The sequence below is a fragment of the Zalophus californianus genome, chromosome 6, assembly GCF_009762305.2.
Source record: "Zalophus californianus isolate mZalCal1 chromosome 6, mZalCal1.pri.v2, whole genome shotgun sequence".
NCBI classification, from domain to species: Eukaryota; Metazoa; Chordata; class Mammalia; order Carnivora; family Otariidae; genus Zalophus; species Zalophus californianus.
In genome coordinates this window covers 35302490-35325502 of record NC_045600.1, presented here as the reverse complement: position 1 = coordinate 35325502, position 23013 = coordinate 35302490, and the positions used below count along the sequence as shown (strand labels likewise).

At 42.3% G+C, this 23013-nt stretch overlaps 1 protein-coding gene across 2 annotated transcripts in view; it reads left to right on the top strand.

Moving 5' to 3' along the window:
• The first annotated feature begins 7807 nt into the window (after window positions 1–7807).
• LOC113908809 (protein farnesyltransferase subunit beta) overlaps window positions 7808–23013 on the top strand; it is a 61498-nt gene continuing 46292 nt past the window's right edge. For both annotated transcript variants that reach the window (XM_027569277.1, XM_027569276.1), the window contains exons 1-2: window positions 7808–8088; window positions 20692–20756. In XM_027569277.1, the coding sequence (XP_027425078.1) occupies window positions 7945–8088; window positions 20692–20756 (209 nt within the window). In that variant the 5' untranslated portion in view covers window positions 7808–7944. The remainder of the gene's footprint in view (window positions 8089–20691; window positions 20757–23013) is intronic.

Below are 23013 nucleotides of genomic sequence, written 5' to 3'. Positions count from 1 at the left end.
TCCAGGTGTCTTCCAGATTCATACCCGTGTTTCCAATCTTGACTGACATTAAGTGATATGCTCACCTTGTAGAAGGAGTCCCACCTTATCTCAGGACTAGACTAAACAGGACAGAACCCCCTTCCCCATCATCTCAGTATCCTCTTTCCTTTCTTTTTTTTTTTTTAAGATTTTATTTTTAAGTAATCTCTATACCCAACATGGGGCTTGAACTTAACCACCCCGAGATCAAGAGTTGCATGCTCTACCTACTGAGCCAGCCAGGTGCCCCCATCCTTTTTCCTTTCTATCTCTAATAAACAGAGAAAGGGGGGAAGAAAGACTGAAATGACAAGGGAAGAAGGGGGGAAGGCAAGTTCTCAGAGACACATGCATTTTGGGGTTGGGGACCAAAGGAAACAATCCTGATGGTAAGTCAAGCTAACACAAAAGGACCCCCAGTACCACTTCAGGTTGTCCTTGGTATCCTGGCCACCACCTTCAGGACTGGATTAGCTTGGGCTGCCATCACAAAGTACCACATACTGGGTGGCTTAAACAAGAGAAGTTTATTTTCTCCCCGTTCTCAAGGCTATTAGTCCAAGGTCAAGGTGTTGGCAGGGTTGGTTTCTTCTGAAGCCTCTCTCCTTCCAGCTGGCCATCTTCCTATTCACATTCTGTGCCTTCCTGTGTCCAACTCCTCTTCTTACAAAGACATCAGTCAGATTGGATTAGGGCCCAAACATATGACCTCATTTTACCTTAATTACTTCTTTAGAGCTCCTATCTCCCCACATAGTCACATTCTGAGGTTTTAGAGGTTAGGACTTCAACGTATGAATTGGGGGGTGGGGAGAGACACAATTCAACCCGTGATGAAGAACAAATCCAGGAGCCTCATCAGATATTTCCTGTGCACAGATAGTTTTTAGGAATGATTTCACTATCTTGGAATAGGAAGTAAAAGTTAAACCTTTCCTGTGGCTTCCTAATAGGTGGTCTAGACTGTCGATGGGAGGATTTCATGATGGGAAAACCTCAGAAGATTCTTCCCTTTATGAGACTAGAGTTGAGAAGACATAACTAGTAACCACGAACCAGGCAATGTATGTCATATCAGACTTTTACTGTCAAAGTTATGTTTGGGGGGTGGGGTGGGGACCCCATACTTAGGAATCTATGTAGGAATAAAATCATTCCTACAAAGATTAGGATAGTGGGGACCCCATACTTAGGAATCTATGTAGGAATAAAATCATTCATTATATGTATTAGTTAAGGCAATGTTAGATACTGTAACAGATAAACACTTCAGTCTCAGGCACTCACATATAAAGACTTCCCTCTCATGTGAAGTGTGTTGGGCAGCAAGGAGGTGGGAATGGGGGTGGTTCTGTGCTACAAAGTCATTAAGGCACCCAGGGTGGCAGAGGCTCTGCTGTCTTCAATAAGGACTCCCACTGTGGGACTCAATTTAAAAGCAAGAGATGCTCTTTATAGGCTCTGCTTTGCAGGAAGGATCGAGGAAAGTGCCCGCCAAGCAAGGATTGGGAAATACAACCCTCCAGTCCCTCACACTTCAAGGTTACAGGCTTTCTTTTTCTAACTATACCCCTGAGCCCCCCCTCTAAGACTGCCTTGTACACAGCGGGGGGGGGGGGGGGGGGGTGGGGGAAGGGGGCCTGTGACACTCTCTAGGGAAGATGAAATTTTGGGACACTGAACAGGGGAGGGGAAGGTTTACCCTGTAGTCTTAAGTTAGCAAACTTCCAGGGCGCCTGGGTGGCTCAGTCAGTTAAGCATCTGCCTTCAGCTCAGGTCATGATCTCAGGATCCTGGGATCAAGCCCCATGGGCTCCCTGCTCAGTGGGAAGCCTGCTTCTCTCTCTCTCTCCCTCTGCTGCTCCCCCTGCTTGTGGGCGCGCGCTCTCTCTTTCTCTGTCAAATAAATAAATAAAATCTTAAAAAAAAAACAAGTTAGCAAACTTCAAAAAGGCTATTTGAAGTAGTAATAATACACATTTGAAAGAGATCACAATATTTGCCCAGAAAATAATTGGGAATCTCTAAAGGGATTATGGCCATTTGTCCAGTGGAAGAAAACACTGAAGATCTCTTTGTCACTTGAGATTTTGAACTTTTAGAACGCGGGGCATGAAGTCCTTTTGAATACGGAGGGCTGCCCTGGGCACTGACATCCTGCTGGGGGAGAGAGGAAATAGATGATCAAGAAGGTTTTGAGGGGCCAGGCCTGGATTTGGTAGATATCACTTTTGCCCATGGTCCACTGGTCAGAGCTCAGTCACCAGGCCCTGCCTAAATGCAAGGGGCACTGCTGGGCAATCAGCGCCCAGCTGCGACTCCCTGCTCTGGAAGGGGAACAGAACTCTGGTGGACAGCCAGCATTTCTGCTGTGCAGAAAGATTCCTGGCAGCTCTCAACCCTGTGTATGAGCATCACGTGTGGTGCTTTAAAAAAACGCGGGTGCCGGGTCTCTGGCCCCAGGGATTCTGACTTGGTGGGCCGGGGCTGGTGCCTGGGAGAATCTGTATTTTCAAAGGCACAGACTGGGTTGAGAGTCTCGGGGATGCTCTGGAGTGTGTACCCCTGACATTGTCTCTCAACAGGTTTTAAACTAATTTCTCAGCCTTCTCATTGGGAACAGTGCTCTTTAAATTGGCTTCTATTTTGTATCTGCTGGTAAAATAGTTCTTGCCATGATCAAAGGGGACTAAGAGTCAATACTTTGGACAGGTTTACAGTAATGGAGTATCTGTAATGAATAATACATAATTTGATAAATTTTATATCAACATATGACACAATAAAATAATGCAGGTATGTGTGATTGATGATTTGTTGATTTCTGAGGAGTACAGTTTTTCCCTGTGCCATAAAATCACTGTATTCAGAAAACTATTCTTTGAATGATTTGAGACTTTATATTTCCTTTTGTGTGCTACAGGAAATAAGAATAAAAAATAAAATTTCACAATTTCCAAATTCTAAATGTAGTCATTTAAAAATATTACCAGAGAATATTTATTCTGTTGAAAGTATTACTAAATGGGCGCCTGGGTGGTGGTGTCAGTTGACCATCTGACTCTTGGTTTCGGCTCAGGTCATGATCTCAGGGTCGTGGGAATTAGCCCTGTGTCTGCTTGAGATTCTCTCTCTCCCTCTCTCTTTGCCCCTCCCCCCAGTCCCCTGCTCTCTCCCTCTGTGAAATAAAGAAATCTTTTAAAAAAAAGAAAGTATTGCTAAGCACAAATATTACATATTAAGGTGCTATCCTCATTAAATAGATTAAAATTAATTACTCCTTTCCTGTTCTCCCACTGCATTTTGCATATATGTCTTATTTTGTTTGTATGTATTTAAATATTTTATTGTATATTTACTCAAATACATTTATTTATTTTGTATGTATACAGTGTCTGTTTTTATTAGCTAGTGAACTCCGGATGAGTAAGGCCAGTATTATGTTCATTGTCTTTATCTTCTACAGCGCGTTCTAGAAACGAGTCCTCAAAATGTGTATTACAATGACTGGAAATCACTCACATCATTTAACCGACTCAATGCCTGTTATGTGCCAAAGAATAAGCAATGACCAGTACAAAAATCTCTGCCCTGAGAGCTTACATTTTGGTAAATAAAATAAATACATTAAAGGTAAGGTCTGTTAGCTGGTGATAAGTGCAATGGAGAAAAGTAAAGACAGCGTGTTGGTGTGAGATGGTGGCATTTCAGCTTTGTAGGGGGAGCTCAGGAAAGGCCTGAAGGGAAAGGAATTTGAGTTAAGCTAAAGACTTGAGTCAGACTTGAAGAAGTGGGTGGACAAGGCTTGCCTGTACCTGAGGGCAGAGCATCGCAGGGAGGGGGTAGCAAGCGTAAGCACTCTGAGGCCAGCATGGGGCCAGTGCGGGGGGGGGGGGGGGGGGGGGGGGACAGTGTGAGCAAGCGGGAGAGTACAAGGAGTAAAGGCCATGTTGTCGGGGCCTTCTAGGCCATGGTTAAGGACCTTGATTTTGACTTTGAGATGAGAAGAAGCCTTTGAGCAAAAGGGTAACTTTGCTTATAATGAAAAGGTTCATTCTGGCTTTTGAGCTTGTATTTGGCTACAGAGAGGCAAGAGCCGAAACATGGAAAACAGGGAGTTAAGAGATGAGTGTAAGAATCCAAGCAACATGGTGGTGGCTTGGACCAGGACACTAGCGGTGGAATCAATAAGCACTGGTCTGATTCTGTGTATGTCTTCAACAAGATTTATGGGGAATGAGAGAAAGAGAGGCATCAGGGATGGACTCCAAGTGGAGGGATGGAGTTAGCACAACTGAGATGGGGAAGACTGAGTGCAGAGGCTTGGAAGGGAAGGCCGGCAGCTCTGGTGTGGAGATGCCTGTTAGACATGTAAGTGGAAATGCAAACAGGATATTAGATATTAGATATGAACTCAGAGTTCAGGGGATCCAGGCTGGAGATATAAATGAAGGAGTTTTCAACCCAACGGTAGTATTTAAAACATCAAGACTAAATGAGCTCACAGGTGATGAGTGTAGACAGAGCCCTCCAAAGTGAAGGTGTCAGGAAGATGAAGAAGTAGCAAAGGCTAGTACTGGACACAACAAGAAAATATTTCTAGAGAAGGGAACTGCTAATAAGAAATATTGCTAGGAAGTCAAGCAGGAAGACAGATGAGGACTGAGAACTGGCCCTTGGATTTAGCAACACGGAGTTGAACAGGGACTTGACAAGAACTGATGGGGAAGCCAGATGGGAATGGGTTCAGGAGGTATTTGGAGGAGAGGAATTGGAGACACTGGGAGGAAATGAGTGATGGGAAGGTGCTGAAAGAGGGTGGAATCAAGAGGGTTAACAATGTCTTTTTTCCCCCAAGAGTGGAGAAGTAGCCTGTTTGAGGGTGATGGGCATAACCAAGTACAGGGATAATGTACTTGACGTTTTAAGAGAGACAAGGGAGAATTGCTGGAGTAACATCCACGGGTTGGGCATGAGGGGAGGGGGTGGGGCTGGCCCTCAGTAAGGGCAGTCATTCTGTCCAGAGAAAGAGGAGGGACAGGGAAGCCAGGATCGGAGGCCACAGCTGTGGGTAGACACGTAAATGTGGGCAGGAAATTAATTATCTAGCAGGATAATGGATGAGTTCTTTCCATTTTCTAATCTTTACAAGATGTGTACTTGAATATTATATACTTTCAGAAGATATTAAAAGAAACAATTCATGCCGACATATGGGCTTCTGTGAGTAATGCAGTGAGAGCGGTTTTAAAAAAGGCCTACTCTGTAAGCTTACTCGGGGTCAGGAGCGACCTCTAGTGGTTCATTTAGGTCACTATTTTTTTTTCTTGTTTTCTTGCTCTTCAACATACAAAATAGTACTCTCTACATTTTGTATTATTTTTAAAGAAACAATTACGACTCACAGCTCAATTTAGAAAAATACCAGACATTTGAGTAAAATAAACCCAAACCATCTGCAGTCCAAGCTGCAGTTGCTATTATTTTCTCCTGTAAGTATATCGTTCTTTGCCATACTGCCAATATTTATGTTCATTCTGCTTCTTGAACCAGTGGTTTTATCAAACCTAGAGGAAGGACAATTGGTGGGCCATTGCTGATCCAAGACTAAGCAGTCCTCTCTAATGCTACACAGAGTACAAACTCCTCATATTTTTCATTCCTTGTTTCCCTTGACCTTTGGTTGTCATTGGGTTTCCTCTGCCTGGGATGTCCCCTCACCCTGAATTAATTAACTCATTTCCTTATGTGAGTCCTTCCTGATCTTCCATATCGTAAATTTCCCTGTTATATAATCTCACAATGGCCTATGGGTCTGCCATTTCCCCCAACTGTAATGAAATAGTCAATTTTGTAACGATTTTTTAATGTCTTGTTTCTTCTGGTAAATCATGAGCCCTCTAAGGGTTGAGACTGTGTCTGGCTTTTTCACCAATGTCTCCTCAGCACTTAGCTCAGTGCTCAGCACATAATGGGGACTCAATAAATGCCTATTGAATGAACAGACGGTATCCTGCAGGGGACTCTTGCCATGCTCCTTTTAGATCCCAACGCAGAAGAGACTGCATTTCAGAAATGGATTTCCATTTCTTGAATACAATTTGCAATTGCTTTAGGTGCACCTGTAACAGATATAACAACTTGTTACAGAACTGTTCCAGCTACTCTTTCAGTAGCTCAACTTAAATTTCTAGCCAGCAAAGCAACTCTTTACAAAGAATCCTTAGATGTGACTCAGACCTTATCAGACCTTTTTTTCCCCAAAACAGAACCAAGGGAAAGACAATAAGATGCAAATAGAGAGGGAAGTACAGTGCAGTCATATCCATGACCCTAACCCACACAGTGTCACTTATTCTCAGATTTAGAAACATTCAGCCACCTACAGGACTTAACTCAGCAACAGGACCACTAAAATGGACATGGTGATAGTGTTTACCTGCCTTTAGGGCATCCCAGCCTCATCTTTAGAATCTGAGAGCTTCTATTTAACACCAGAGATGCGTAAGAGGAGAATGGTTGGTTGTGAAATACCACAGCACAGTTCCTTGGGTTCAAGACATGTGCCTTGGAATTGAGTGGGAACAGAGTAAAATACTCTGAGCAGGAAGTTGTCCAAGTCTCTCCGGAAAGCCCGTTATTATGGTATCTTCTGTCCCTCTGCCCCAATTTTTGGTATACAATTTTGATGTAGTCCTTTCAGGACCCTGGAAGAGATTCTCTTCTATTTCTTGTCCAAAGACAGGATTTTCCGAAAATCACAACTTTAACATTTTTATGTAGGCATATGTGATGGTTAACCCTGCTCAATGCGTTTACTTATTCTGAACACCTTCAGATTAAATCATCAGAATTAATACACATACATACGTATATCTGTAGCAGTATTCTCTCAAACTTGCTGTTCCTTCTTCTCGTGGAGCTCTTCCCCACATCGTTCGTGTGGACGGCTCCTTGTCGTCCTTTGGGTCTCCGAGAGGCCTCGGAGAGGCTTGGCCTGACCACCCAATCTAATGAGTCCCTTCCTCCTTTCCACTCTCTCGTAGACCCTGTTATTTTCTTTCATACCGTTTATCGCAAGTCTTCACATATTCATTGTGTTCGTTCATTAATTCTGTCTATTCCACTGGACGGTAAGGTTCCCAAGGGCAGGGACCTTGTTTGTTTTGTTCACTTTTGTATTTCTGGAGCCTAGCACAGCGTGTGACGTACAGTAGGGGGCTCCCTAAACAACTGCTGAATAAACGACTTTTCCCTTTGTCGTTGCCCTTATACTTCTTCCTTCTGCTGCACTTTAGTTCCTGCTACTGCATGCTAACTCCCTGGGGGATAGGAGACAGCTACAATGCCCCTTCCCTCCATCAGGGAGTACCGAGAAGGCAATTCCCTTGTTGAGAAGCCAAAGGCTTCTCCTGGGCGGCGGTCACGCAGCACCCAAAGGTGCACAGTAATTCTATTAGCGACAGCGTGTGAGTCAGGAGAACTGTCAAAATGTTTTTACAGTTCCACTCACGGTTCTTGGGGACCCGAAACTGCGAACTACTGCCATTACAATTAGGTGACAATTAGCACAATGTTGAAGTGTGCGTGCGTTAATTTGCATAACGAACCGAGGCGTCCTACACCATCTCTCTGAAATGAAACCCAGATGGAGAGACACATCCTTCCTTCGTCCTTCCTTCCTTCCTTCCTTCCTTGCGCGCCAGGAAGCCGAGCCTCCTGCAGCAGCTCCTATGCCCAATGGGGGGCGGCAGCATCCTAGTAACTCGCTCCCTGAAGATGTGTAGGCGGGTGGAGAGAGGCTCGCGTTCAAAGTCTTTTTGACTCTACCCGCTCTCCGTAGCTACTTAGCCCGCTTGAGTTTCAATGCGCGTTGTTGTTTGACGAAGGGAGTCCTATACACCGCCTGCTGCTCTCCTGATTATGGCTTCTCCGAGTTCCTTCACCTACTATTGCCCTCCATCTTCCGCCCCTATCTGGTCAGAGCCGCTGTACAGTCTGAGGCCCGAGCACGCGCGGGAGCGGTTGCAGGACGACTCGGTGGAAACAGTCACGTCCATAGAACAGGTGAGGTGGCCGGACTGAGCGAGGCGCCCACGCGGGGGCTTCTGGGAGCGGGAGTTCTGTCCGCAGGGCCGTAGGCGTGCGGAACTTACCGGGGAACTACTACTCCCACAGTGCACCGCGGCACCTTTCCTCTGGGAAGCTCTGGGCGCCCAGGCTTGGTTGGGTTGGGGAATGGAGCATTTCATTTGTGGGGCCAGGTTGGGGAGGGGTCGTTGTCAGGGCTGGGTTTGGAGGGGAAGACAGTACCCGGGTCCTCTCCGCCTAAGGAAGCGAAGAGAATCGTGTTCTGTGCCTGGACGACTGAAGCAGCCTGGGCGGGTCAGACAGCCGGTTTCATTCTGCCGGGACATCGGGAGGTTTTCAGATGGATAGTGCACTTTCCTCACCCTGCTCGTAGTTTTGGGACATAGAGGGGAAGAGAAGCGGCCAGACGGCGTTCATGCCATTCCAGGATCTGTTTAATTTCTGACCTACAGTGCTAGGTGTAGGGCCTGCCTCGTGGGTGGGCATTTTAGTAGTCATGCAATCATTTGAGCACCAGCAAAGTATTGGACACAATGTTAAACGCTGGAAATACAAAGAAATAAACCAGTTTCTGACTAAGAGCATGGCACAGCCAAGTTGAGGAAAGCAATACTGTCTGGAAAGCGCTATAATAAAATTATACATTTTTAGATGACTTATCCTTAATTCACTGAGGCCTCGAACCTATCACTTTGAAAAGTGCTTGAGGAATGAGTAGTGAACTCTAGTTTTGTTTTTCTTTTCATTCTCCATTTGGAATTGTTCCCAAGTTATTGTGGAAATGTTTGCCCATCCGTCACTAGAGGTGGTTGAGATGATTCTTTTTGGTACTAACAAATTAGCATCAGGCTTTAGTACTAACAAATAAAATAAGATCTCTTAGTAGTAAGATCAGTTCCCAGGCTTAACATTGGAGGGACTTGCTTTGACTTTCATACCTGAACTTGAAAGCCTGCCATTTAGGCAAAATTAGTAGTGATAGTTATCATATTTTATATTTATGACTATGAATATAATTATAAATGTATAACAAAAAACAAGGACTTGAATACACAGTTATACACATAGTAGCAGAAAGAATATTATAACTGGAGATTTATGCTACATGGGTTTTAGCCCTTACCTTTTGAATCTAGCTCCCCAGCTTAGTTAGCCCACCACTGTGTCTTTCTACAGAAGTCTTTTGCAAAAGATTGCAAAGAAATCTCCCATCAATGAAAAACCTACAGGATCTTTGTAGTATTCCTAAGTGACGGACTGTAGAGTTTATTCAGGTGAAGCCTTTTCCTTTTTCCTTTTTATGTAATTGACTGACCCAGCAGATAAGGATATGGACAGAATACTAGTGGAGAAAAGGGGATCAGAAGCTGGTCTGTTAATTTAGAGACCAGGACAGAGACTTCCATGGTTAAAGGGGCAAGTCAAAAACAGGAACATTATCAGGAGTTTTGCTGATCTGCTCTCTTTTTCCTGTACTACTTTATTTTTTTCAGTCGAATGCCCCTGCTTAGTTCCTGCCAGGAAATACTAGCACTTATATTTTAAATGTCTAGGCATAATAAGTGATGCAAAAATGGAGGCAACAAGATTCTGGGCTGCCAGAAGGTCAGCCAGGGCCAAGGCTAGGCGCTGATATGGAACACTGTTATTATAGGGTGTCTTTCAATTGTAGACCCAACTATGTAGATAGATAGTAAAGCATCTTGTTTGTCTTTTCCATGTCATTCTTCCAGTTCACATTTTAAAAGTCTGGGATAAACAGTTCCAGAGAGTAGGAAGATGATGTAGTATCTCATACAGATGGTTACCTCAGTGTCAACACTACTAATAATCATAGTAGTGTCCATTTACTGAGTCCCAGTTCTGTGCTAAATGCTCTCCATACATTGTATCACTCAATCCTTTTCCATTTCACAGACGAGAAAACTGAGGCTTAGAGGTACTAGGTGGGTAGGATAATAAGGATATATATGCGTAAGAAATACCAACCTTGTTAGGAGGAGTTGTCTACAGAAGATACTAGTTATTCTTTTGGTTCTGTCCATTTATTCATAGGGATTTACTGACAGGGTTTAGTTTTGTGCCATTGCCAATAAGAACAAATGCTTATCTCCTGTTTCCTGTCTGATTATCAGGAAACCTTATTTATTTGTTAAGCAACAATTTGATAATAGGAATTAAACCTATAAACAGTGGAAAGAGCCCTTAGCTATGGATTCTTCTGTTCTATTCATTCACATTTTTATTCGTTCAACAAATACTTGAGGGTCTTCTATGTGCCAGGCTCTGTTCAAGGCACTGGATATAAGGCAATAAGCAAAAGAGGCCAAGTTGGTGCCTTTATGAAACTTTTCTTCTAGGCCAGGGAGACAGTCAACAAAAAAGGGGGGAAAAGCTGTCTATCTGTCTATCTATCTAAATATCCATCTGTCTGTCTGTCTAATTTTAATGAGAAGTGCTGTGGAGAAAAACAGGATAAGAGAGATGAAGTATGCCAGGAATGGGTGGGGTCGGAGCAGGAAGGGTTTTTATATCAGGTGGTAAGGGAAAACGTCTGATGATATGCCTGCCGCTTGAGCTGAGACCCGAAGTAAGTGAGGGAACAAGCCATGGGTGTGTCTGGGGGAGAAGCATTTTGGGCAGAGAAAGTGGCAAGTGTAAAGGACCTGAGGCGTCCCTAGTGCCTGGTAAGTGAAGGGTCACTGTGAGGAGAGAGGTTAGTAAACAGGAGAATAGGAGATGAAGTCGGATCATGTAGGCCCTTACAGACCATTGTAAGTATACTTTCAGTTGCCCTGATTGAGATGGGGAGCCATTTGGCTGGATGGCTTCTTTTTACCTCCCCAGACCCGCAGTATCCTTTTCCACGCCGCTCTGCCGATGTGCCGTAAGAGGTGGACAAGGCTCCCTTGCCTTATGGCTTCTAGGTGTATTTGGCCATGGGGCGTACTGATAGGGCATGAGAGAGAGGGAGAATGAGATCAGCACGTTTACTCCTTTCCTGACAGATTGCGTGGTCTGGAGGGTCTCTAGACTTGAGGTCACAAGTCTTCTCAGGTGCCTTTCACTGGGGTTCTTTGGCACCCTCTCCACTCCTTCTCTTCACACTTTTCAGGCCCAGGAGGAGATCGAGCACGCCCATGTTGCCTGCCCTAGAGTTCTGTACTCTCTCTTGTGGTTTCCCTACATCTACCTACACCTCTGTAACTAGTTCCTTTAGAAACTCTCCTCAAATCCCCCACTTGGAATGTGCCATCTGTTTCCTGCCAGGAGTCAGACTGATCCATGATCCGAGAGTTTGGACCCAATCTGACTAGCATTCTAGCAGGCCCGTGTGGGTGAGTGTTGGGATTGTGGGGAGGTGAGGAGGGGTGCAAGGGGACCTGTAGGAGGCCTTTGCATCCATCACTGCAGGTGATGGATGATGGCAGCATAGCTCAGGGCTGTGGTGGTGGAGGTGATAAGCAGTGGTCAAGTTCTGGGTATTTGTAAAGATTTCTGCCTTGACAAGCTGTTTCCCTGATGGGTTGGTGCGTGGAGAACCTTTTACAACTCTAGAAAACAAGATGTGGTTGTCTTCCTTTTTTGTGCCATCTGCACTCACCCCTTTACAAATGCGCTTTGATTCAGGCCAGTAGGTTAATACCAGCACAGTCTCAGAAGAGGCAGGTTTGCCAAAAACAGTTGTTTACAGAAGGTACTCCTCCTGTTTTTCTTTTAGTTTGCCCTTAGAAACAGGGGCAAAAGCATCCTCCACTTGAAATGGCATGAGGTCATTAGACAGCGTTCAGTCAAGTGACAGTCACCTGTGGGGAGGATCTGGAAGGATTATCAGTCTTAGTTCCTGCCCTCAAAATTCTTTTCTCTTAGAAAAAAGAACATGCCTGAAGCAACCACAGAATAATTTACAAGAGCATGGAAGTGCTAAATTATGACTGCATTGCTCGAGGGTTTGGGGGAGCAGAAGCCATATGTTGTGGACTGAGGTGGTCAGGGCAACTTCAGGGAGAGTGTCGGGTTATAAAGGATGGAGTTGGGGGGTAGCCATTCCAGTCAGAGGAGCTGTTAGGAGGGAAGACTCCACCCTCCCGGGCATGGAGGAGGCCCGTGGGCTGTGCTAGGAAATTAGGTCAGCTGGACGGGTGAAGCCAGTGGGATTCGGGGTGGGGCGGGGAGCGGGATGGAGACAGGCTGAGGAGCTGGCTTCAAGCGTTGAGCATTGTGCCACTGCAGCTCCTGACCGAGGGAACATCAGGGGTCCAGGAATGAATCCTGGACACCTGCGGTTGACTTGCTTCAAGTTATAATCTCTGAAAGATTATTAAATGGAGGTGAAACAAGTCACTATATATGATCAAACTTACTGGTTTTTTTGCGCTCTGATAAAAGAGACCAGAGCTCTGCTTGGTTACATGGTCAACAGGCTAGCTATGGTGAATCAGTTTTGCTTTATTGAAATTCAGCATGTATCGTGTTGCTCAACTCTAAGACAATTCCAAATATCAAATTTCACCCAATTTCCCTATTAAAAAGTCCAAAAAAACCCGTTTTTTGGTCAACTTGAACATACATATACTTTTAAGTACATAGGTGAACAAATCAAATCCCTACTTACAAAATTTACATTTTAAATTTAGGTACATGTACCTGTTTAGAATCACACACTTCATAAAATCACACTAATTTAGAAATATTGTTTTTCCTCTTTGTTTATAAAAAAATTTTCTCCAAAATCTTCACGTACAACTTTGACCTTAGTATTTTCATCTCGCTGGAGCCACATTTTGGGTCAACCAGTATATTTTTCCAGATCACATTTTCAGTTTTTGAGATAAATCCCTTTTCAATATGGGTAAGAATATTTTATCCCAAGTTACAGATACCCACTTGTGTAACATTAGGATCCTTTTACAACATGTCCAGTTGGTGTATATCTGTGATCACCACAACTTAACTACTATTTACTTTTTTAAGTGATCTTTAAAAGGGTTTACAGGGCAGCTTAACCTGTAGAAGTGTGAGTTCATATCCTCAGGAATAATTGCTAAATCTGTGCTTAATTTGTCATCTTTCCTTGGTTCCATCAGCTTACCTCTATAAGCAGCCAAAACAAACTTGACTGAGTTTGTTTTCGGCTGATTGTGTCAACCCCAACTGGCATTTTATATTTAAAATAAAGGATTGAAAGAACTCCCGTATAGGAAGAGGCACATTGTAAGGATTGCTTATAAAGTGACTTGTTTTTCCTAAGGGTATTTTTTTTTTTTTTAAAGGGAAATCCTTGCCTTACATTTAATCTACTAATGATTCTTTTACAGGCTCGTAGACATTTATAGCTTCTGGGACCATAGTTCTTAGGTATAAAATAAGCAGATGTGCCAACTTAATTCTTTGGATTTTAAGGAAGCCATTCTATTGTTATTAATTTATTATTTTTCTTTTAGTTAAGCCTTTACTTCATGTGCACATTAACAGAAACCAACAGTACTGAGGAAATGGAAATGTAGACACCAGCAGGAACCAAAGAACTAGGGACTGGGGAAAAGATTGAACCAGCAGACCTCAAAGAAGGGGGACCGTGGATTGATTCCAAACAAAGGGAGAACTGCAGCTGCAGTTCCCAGCATGGAATCTGAAGACAGAACTGAGGGCTGGTGTTTAGAAGTTATTTCAGATTGGCTAATAGAAGGCCCTGTGTGCACCACCGGCAATTTCCAGTGTGGATTAAACTGGCAGACTCCGTTAATGGGGACTGTGGGCTGGAACTGGGGAAGGGATTCCAACGGGGAATTGTAGATTCAACCAAGAGCTAAGGACTGGGGCTAGACCGACCAGTAACCCTAGACTGGAAGACCAGTCAGATGGGGAGCTCCACCGAGAGGAGCTCACCAGCAGCCCTCAGAAATGGCGAGAAAGACCGTGAACTCAGAGGGGTTTACAGGGCACCACATCTGTTTCTTGTTGTCTCCAGATGCCACCACAAGTTTGCTTTGGATCCCAGTGCTGCCACCTAATCTGTTAAAGACCAAAATTCAACTGAATAAATTTGAAGATCTAATTGGCTTTATTAAACAATTCATTAATCAGGCAGCATCCCATCTAGCAAGTAGAAAGGAACTCCAAAGGGGTACAGAAAGGGAAAGGTTTTTAAAGGCACATAGAAGAAAAGGTTTATTTTGGGTGAGTTACCCCTTCCCATGATCATGTCCATAGAGAGGGCCCATGGGACAGGTTACCTTATTGGCACTGACCAGAAAATTCTTGACTGGTTAAGATTACATTTCCAGGGGAGGTTGAAAATGCAGTTAGGGTTAGGTATTAAGCTCCAGTTTGGTGACCTAGCATAAGTGACTTTATTATGGGCCTGTGGTTTTCTTTTTAACACTGTTGTTGATTTTTTTAATCCCTTCTCCTCTTGATGGACAACTGAGCTATTTCTAGATTTTGGATATTAACGGCTGTAAATGCTACATTCTTGTAGAAGTCTTTTTATGAGCATATGTTTTCATTTCTGTTGAGCGAAGACCTAAAAGCGGAATTGTTGGATCATAGGGTGGGTGTATGCTGAGTTTTATAAGAAACTGCTATCCTTTTCCAGAGTGGTTGTACATTTTATACCCTCACTTGCATTGTATATTAAGAGTTCTGGTTGCTCTACATCCTCGCCAACATTTGGTGTTGTTGGTTTTTTCAACTTTAGTCACTCTGCTGGCGGTTGTGGGTGGTATTGTTAAGGAAAAGTTATTTGTGACATTTGTCAAAGGAAGTCTCTATTCAAGACTTTATTACTACAGTGACGTTTGCAATAGGGGAGAGAGATTGGGCTGAACTCTGAATACGACAAGGGAAAGTGAGAATTTATAGCAAGGTGGAGGGATTGTTGGATGGAAACTTACTAAGAGGAAGGGTCAGAGGAAAGGAGGAATTCTGGCTAAGCCAATTTAACAGGCTTCCTCCTAAAGGCAGGCCAGTGTGAGCAGACATCACTGGGGGATGATGGAGGATGAGGAACCCAGTCAGATACTGAGGATGATCAGATACTAAGGATGGGGGATTCTAGCTAAGCCAATTTGGTAGGGAGATTCTTGCTAAAATTGGGTGATGCAAACATGGCCACAGAAGTACAAAAGTCAAGGCTTAGTTAGGATATGGATGCCTTGTACGTGTATCTGCAAATGATTTGGCTTTTCAGAAATCTTTCTTATGCCTAGATACAGTAGTCATGGTGAAATTTGGGTATTAAGTGTTTTGTTTTGATTTGATTTCTTAATAATTCCCTCCAACATTTTATTATAAAAAAATTTCAAATATACCAAACAGTCGACAGCATCTGTTTACCTTTCACCTAATCTTTATCCTTCGTATAAATATAAACTGTTAAAGGATAAATTTTACAAGAGGATAAAATCAAGACTCATACAAATATAAAATGAACACATCAAAGATTTTATTTAACTCACGGAACTGATAGGATATAACTAATTCAGAGGAGAACTCAAAGTGCCACACATTCACAGTCTGGTAAGGAATGCTGAGGTGAATTTACAAATGCATGCAAAACTGGTCAGTATACATACAGTGATCATTAATTGCATTTTACCAGATATCATATTCATATCTATGGGTAGAAATTATTTGCATAACTATCAGTTTTCTACAAATTAACTTCTACATCTACAGAGTGTGAAACAGCCTAGTTAAGGGCAAAAAAGGAGATAAGCCAATGGATCATCTAGCCAGGATATAATTTTTTCTGTGTGTATGTGTGTGTGTGTGTGTGTACACATGTGTATATATGTATATGACTAATATTTTTTTCTGAATCTTTGACAATAAGATAATAAGCATTCATCTCTAAAGAATAACATTATTCTACATAAGGACAATAGCATCACACCTAAGAAAATAAAAAAATAATTCTATAATATCATCTAATATCCCATTTTAAATTTTTTGTTTTCCCCAATTGTCCCAAGAATCTTTCTGTCTCTTTGTGTGTGTGTGTATGTGTGTGTGTGTGTGTGTGTGTGTTTTTTGAACTAGTCAAAATTACTTTTTTTTCCAGGCTGTTTAAGAATTCTGAAGAGCTAATCCCTTGGGACTAAATCTTCTGGTGACTAATCCTGGTTGCCTTTCTTATAACATTTCATATAGCAATGTTTCTGAAACAGATCAGATGCTTTAGGCTGTCATCTTCCTCCCAAAAGAGTCATATCATTTTGTTAACATGGTCATGAGCTGTGTGCCCTGTACCCAAGGGAAATGAACCTATGGACCCTTTGGTATTTATACAAAAGAAAATTATCTGTTGTTATGGGGCTGTTAATCAGCCTTTGTATTGTACCCGGTTGATGACTGCCTTGCCTTGGGGTTCTCATGCTGAAAGGAGAGATTGACTAGAATATAATAGTCCGTTCCTTTGGGATGGAAAGGAAGCATGGAAATCCAAGATAAAATGAGAGCTCAGGGAAAGTGGGCATTGTTTACCATCCCTATGCAGTATTGAAGCTGATTTTTTTTAAAAATTCTGATTTGAGAGCTATATAGTGTTCAGAGTTTTCCTGACTGAGGTAACTTTGTTTTTTTAATACTTAGTATCAGTTCTTATATTTAAAGTGAGGGTTTTGATAAATTTTTAAAAAGGAATTTAGCTATAGATCTTGCCTATAGATATTAAGCAGTTGTTATGACTGTTTCTCTTAATTCTATCCCAAAGGTTAAATTTCTAAGTCTACTAATGTATTAGATCCCCAAGACCACCTCTAGTTGATTCATTACAGGGATTCAGAGAACTCAGCTTGTAGTTGTACTCATGGTTATAATTTATTACAGCAAGAGGCTACAAAGCAAAATCAGCAAGTGAAAGGCTCATGGTATAGTCTGGCGGAAACCAGATGCAAGCTTCCAAGAGTCCTCTCCCAGTGGAATCAACATAGGACATACTTAATTTCTCAGACATCAAATTGTGATAACACATGCAAAGTGTTGTCTACCAGAGATGCTCCTTAGAGACTTGGTGCTCATGGTTTTTACTGGGGTTGGTCACATACGCACCTTCTGCCTAGCATGTCTCAAAATTCCAGACTCCCAGAAAAAAAACTGTTTAGCGTAAACAAGGTTCTTTATGCAGTTTCAGCACAGTGAGCCACGCATCAGTTCTTGGAATGGTGGGGACCCTCCCCAAATTCAGGTTTCTAGACACCAGCCAAGGGTCAACCGTTCAAGCTGGCCTTTCTAAGGACAGCAGTCTCACACTTGGTATGGTGACTCCTTTGTATACAACTAGCTTTTTTCCTTTCCTTCTGCTATACAAATCGGAGCAAAGAATGCTTGTGTCTTCTCAGTAACAAATTTACTCAGATTTTATATAACATTTGGCAGTCCATATGGGGAGAAGGGAAGGCAAAAAAGGATGTTGCATGTTTTGAAGATGACTTGGATTTTCTCTTTGCCAGATGAGTTCTTTTTAATTTCTATATTAATCCATTACTATTTGTCAAAAAAATTGCAGGCTTATTGCTAAGTATTATTTTTAAAGTTGTACTCTAGAAACCATTCTCTAAGGTGATCTTTTTCTAAAATATACCAGTTCTTAAAGACAACACATAGAATGGGAGTAAAATTTTTTTTTAAAGGTTCACACATCCATTTTCAAAGAGAGAGTGAGAGTGGGGGGAGGGGCAGAGGTAAAGAATCTCAAGCAGATTCCCCGCTGAGTGGGGAGCCTGACCGTGGGCCCGATCCCATGACCCCGAGATCATGACCTGAGTCGAAACCAAGAGTCGGTAGCTCAACCAACTGAGCCACCCAGGTGCTCCATAAATGGGAATAAATTTTTGTAAATCATGTATTAGATAAGGGACTTGTATCTAGAATATATAAGAAGTTACTACAATTCAATAATAAAAAGACAACCCAATTAAAAAGAAGTATCTGACTAGACATTTCTCTAAAGAAGATATACAAATGGCCAATAAGCCCATAGAAAGATGCTCAACATCATTAGCCATCAGGGAATTGCAGTCAAAACTACAATGAAATATTGCTTCACTCCCACTAGGATGGATGTAATCAAAACCACAGAGAGTAACATGTGTTGGTGAGGATGTGAAGAAGTTAGAATGCTCATACATTGCTGGTGAGAATGTAAAATGCTATGACTGCTTTGGAAAACAGTCTGATATACCTTAAAGAGTTAAACATAGAGTTACCATATGGTCCAGCAGTTCCTCTCCTAGGTATATACCTATACTTAAGTAGAAATGAAAACATATGTCCATCCAAAAACTTATACAAGAATGTTCATAGCGACTTTATTCATAATAGCCCCCATTTGGGGACAACCCAAATGCCCATCAACAGATGAAAAATAGATTAAAAATGTGATATATCTATAAAATGGAATATTACTTGGCAATAAAAAGAAATGAAATAATGGTTCATGCCACAACATGTATGAAGTTGAAAAGATTATGCTAAGTGAAAGAAGATAGTCACAAAGGACCGCATGTTGTGTGATTACATTTATATGAAATATCCAGAATAGGCAAATCTATGAAGATAGAAAGTTGATGAGTAGTTGACAGGGGCTGGGGAAGATGGAGGGTTGGGGCTGACTGCTAAGGGGTGCAGGATTTCTTTTGGGGGTAGTGAAAATGTTCTAAAATTGATTGTGGTAATGGATGCACGACTCTCTGAATGTACTAAAAGCCATTGAATCATACACTTTAAATGGATGAATTGACTAGTGTGTGAATGATATCTCAATGAATCTATTCGAAAAATATACCAGTTCTTAAGAGAAGATAAAGGGAATTGTTATTTGTCCATTTTTATGAACAGCTGACCTATGACACTCAGGTATTTATTAGAATTCATAACTTAGATTTTCAGACATGAGTCCGTTACTAACTGCATTGGAATATCGCTTGTTCATTGTGCAGAAGAGTGATTAGGAAATCCGAAGAGAAATGACACAGTGTTGGGAATATTTTAAGCACTTTCTGCCTTCTGTCTGTCAGGTATCCTAGTTTAGCAGTAAAACTCCATTTTCCTCATCTAGTACTTGGCTGCTTATGTTGTCCGAGGGGGAGCTGAAGGTGGGTCTCCTCATGAAGGAGTTCTTGGCTGGACCCTTTTCTCTCTAGGGGTCTCAGTGTCAGAATGCTGAGGAGGTGATGGGCTCCTCCATCAGCCTTGGAATATTATTAAGTCGTGTGGATTTGAATCAGCTTGTATTTGGGTAAAGGAAGTGAGTTTTCCTCCCACTTGATTTTGTTTCATTCAGAATTCATCAATTCACTTAGCTCTAACAGAATATTGTAGGCAAATCTTTATTGCATGATCTTACTGACGTATGTTTCTTGTATATTTTTCTGTCCCTTTCAGCTTACAGCTGAGGAAGGTGTAACTGAGAAATTCAGTCTGTCTTCCATTTAGGCTGGTGCTTTATGTTAGTCTTGTGTGAGAGTCTGGAAAAGAAAAGAATTGTGAAGAATCGGGACAACTTCCTTAATTCCTCCTGAGTCAGATTCTGACAGTGACTTCAGTCTGTTTTTTGAAGTATTATGAATTCTTAGCCAGATTATCCCTCAAACTCATGTTCAGAGGCAAATACCAGAGTATATTCTGAAACCAAGTATAAATGAATGTTAGATTGGCTGCCATTTTGGATGATTCACATCATTGCTCCCCTCATCATCACAAATAATTCTTGCACATACGTCAAGGGCCCTAGACACTCTAACTCAGTGGGTGATTCAGAAATAAAGAATACATTTTGAAATTCCCAAAGAGGACATTATTATGTATCTTGAAATCTCAATGAGGACATACCTCACTACAAAATAGGGATGCCAGTGAAGGAGAAACCCTGTCTCCTGTTAACCAATCCACTTCTGCCTTGCTGTATCTTTTCCTTACAGAAGCTGAACTGTGTGACCACATTGTGGTAGGTCTTCAGAGGAAACAGGTGGTCTGGATTTTTTTGTGACCTGGCTTTCTGAGATCCTTTGTATTACGGGACGATGGAGTCCTATGTGTGACATAGGACCAATGACCAGATGTGCTATTTCATAGGTGTTTCAATGATTGATGTTCTTGTAAATCCCTTAGGGAATTTTAATACTGTTCAATCTGTATTTAAACGATTCAGTCTGACAATAAGAAGTCTGACCCTTAGCAGGAATTAATTTTGTATTTGTGAATGGCCAGCTAAGTGAACACCTAAACAACTTCATAGAGCAAGCAAGAATAAATCTCTCAAGCAAAATGCCTTGTTTGCCCCCTAAGTAACTGGTTTCAGTGAGCCAAACTCCAGGACTGCCATTAGTTTGGATATGGATAGTTTACTGGAGGAGTAGATTATAATGCCAGCATGGTACAGGACCTTCTCTCTTTTTCATCTGTCCTGAGCCTGCCATCCTGCAGAGCCCCTGGATTGAGTCTTACAGTCCCATGAAGTACAAAACCACACCAAGCAACTGTAGCCAGTGGGCATTTGTGACAACAGAAAGAAAAAGTTGACAGAGGACTCATCTGTATTTGTTTTCTCTCTCCCATCTCCTGCATTCTTACCAGGCAAAAGTAGAAGAAAAGATCCAAGACGTCTTCAGTTCTTACAAGTTCAACCACCTTGTACCAAGGTAAGCTGTGGTTAGGAGTTTGGGGGGATCTGGGAGACACCACATCCTGTGCGAGCCCTTCTTCTTTCCTCCTTGAACCTATTCACCTCAAGGGATAAGTCTGTTTGGAGAAGGGTTTCTTGACCTTGTGGCCACCAAGTAAGCTTATGACCCCAACTCCTTCCTCTATTAGAAAGATGTTTAGAGGAGATGCTCTCCTCAAACTGAACCATCAGGTGGTACATGGGGAGACCCCTCAAGGCCTGAACTCTGAGGTCTGAAGATGGGGAGAGGAAGTTTCTGTTGCTTAGTTGTGACCTGCTGCTCTGGTGTTCAGATCAGAACTCTCAAGGTTTTCTTTGTCATATGACACTTTGAAACAGATGTAGCATCCGGGGGTGGCAAAGGATGGATTCTTTTGGTATATATTGTAATTTGACTGGGAAGAGGTGACGAGTTTGAGCTTCTCCCAGCCTGGCCCTCCCTTGTTGGTAACTGTGGAGCCGCTCCCAAGGATGAAGTCTCCAGGGAGAAAATACAGTGCCTTTTATTTTCCCTGGCACTTAGCAAGTTGAAGTTTCTAAGTGATTTGATGTCAGAAATTCCATAAAGGGGACTATAAGCAGAAACTTATTATTTAAGTTGAACCTTTATTTTATCTTTATTTTGTAGTTTATAATATATCACACTAGGATTTCAAGAGGATATTTCATCCCTCTATTAGCATGTTTCTCCCAGTCCCAAGTTGTTTCTCCAGAACCATCCTGTGTCATATTTCCAGCCATCAGAATGGATTAGGAGTCCAAAACTGTGTGTGGTCATGGTTTTATCTTAGTGATACAGCACTCTGCCTTGACCCCCTCTGGACCAAGGGCCGTTGGGCTGCTGGCTGATTTGCTCTGGCTGAGAAGTGGCGGGGGGGGGGGTGCTGAGGTCCTGCCTGAGCCCTGAGCCCCGTGCTTCAGAGACTGAACAGAAAACCCCAGGCCAGTCAGGCTCTGGGTGCTCTGATTTACTGAAACATCACACATGGTTTTAGCCTGAGTTCACTTTGTGTCTTTTTTACCACCATTATATTTTGCCACTATTTCCTTGAAAAAGAAATTTTCTTCTGAAAATTCTGATTAGCCAAGGCAGAAAACAATTGGAAAAAGGAAAAGGCAGGTGGGAAGGTCATCTTCATGTTTCTTCCCTGGGAAAGGAAAGAGGGAAAATATGAACTAACTAGAGGAGTCTTTCCCCAAACTGCTGAACTAAATGTCTGTATTAACCTAAAGCTCAGTCTTCAATAAATGAATTATTGCTTGTCAGGAACCACAGCTGGAGATTAGGAGCTGAAGCCATTTGTTTCAACAGCTCGAGGGCTGAAACTAACATAATAGTGTATGTCAACTCTACTTAAATAACATTTCTACAAAATAGGTTTTTAAAAATATTTATTTTCTTCCAGGTTTTTATTTAAACATGGTTTATATCTTAGAATAATCCCCAAGATATATTAAATGGAAAAATAAAAATACGGAAAAATATGTCATACTCTGCCAATTGTGCTAAAGATAAAGCAGAATGTTTTTACAAATCAGTCAACAAACAGCTGAGGGGGTTGGGTGGGCACCACCTCTGCCCAGTACAGGCGAGGCTTCTCCAGACCTGGCGGGACCTGGTGGTAGTGAGGGGTATGATTGCTTTAGGAAGGCCTTTGTGCCTAGAAGTTGCATCCCCGGTGACTCACCTGACTGGGCTCTGAGTCACTGTCTGCTGTCTGGGGCTCTGTGGACACATGTTCCCTGTGTTTCCAAAGGGACCTTCGATCATTTGACATTCCTTTTCACCCACCATCAGAATAGACCCTTGGACCTTTCTTTTATTCTTACTGAGATGTGAGGGAGAGTGGGAGTTTACATAGTCTGGGAGGAAGAAGTGGTGTTTTGGCAGTGGTGGTAGAGGACAATAAAAAAATTAAATCCCTTGAATTCGTAGGTCTTAGGTCAGGTGTAGGTGGAAGACAAAAATGTTCCTCTTGGGTTTGGATCCTTCTGGAAGTAGAATATATCAGGGCTCTGGGTTTATTTCAGGAATCTGACATTTCCCATTTTATCATTGTTGCCTATTGAAAGTGAGTGTTTTAAAGGATGCTAATAAGCATCTCATTATGTCACAGCATGCTAATTAATATTAGAGATATTACACATTTTGGCAGAAAGGCTGAGTGAGTGGCTGATATAAATCAACATATCAATGTAAGGCTGAAGCCAAATATCACCATCATAGAACTAAC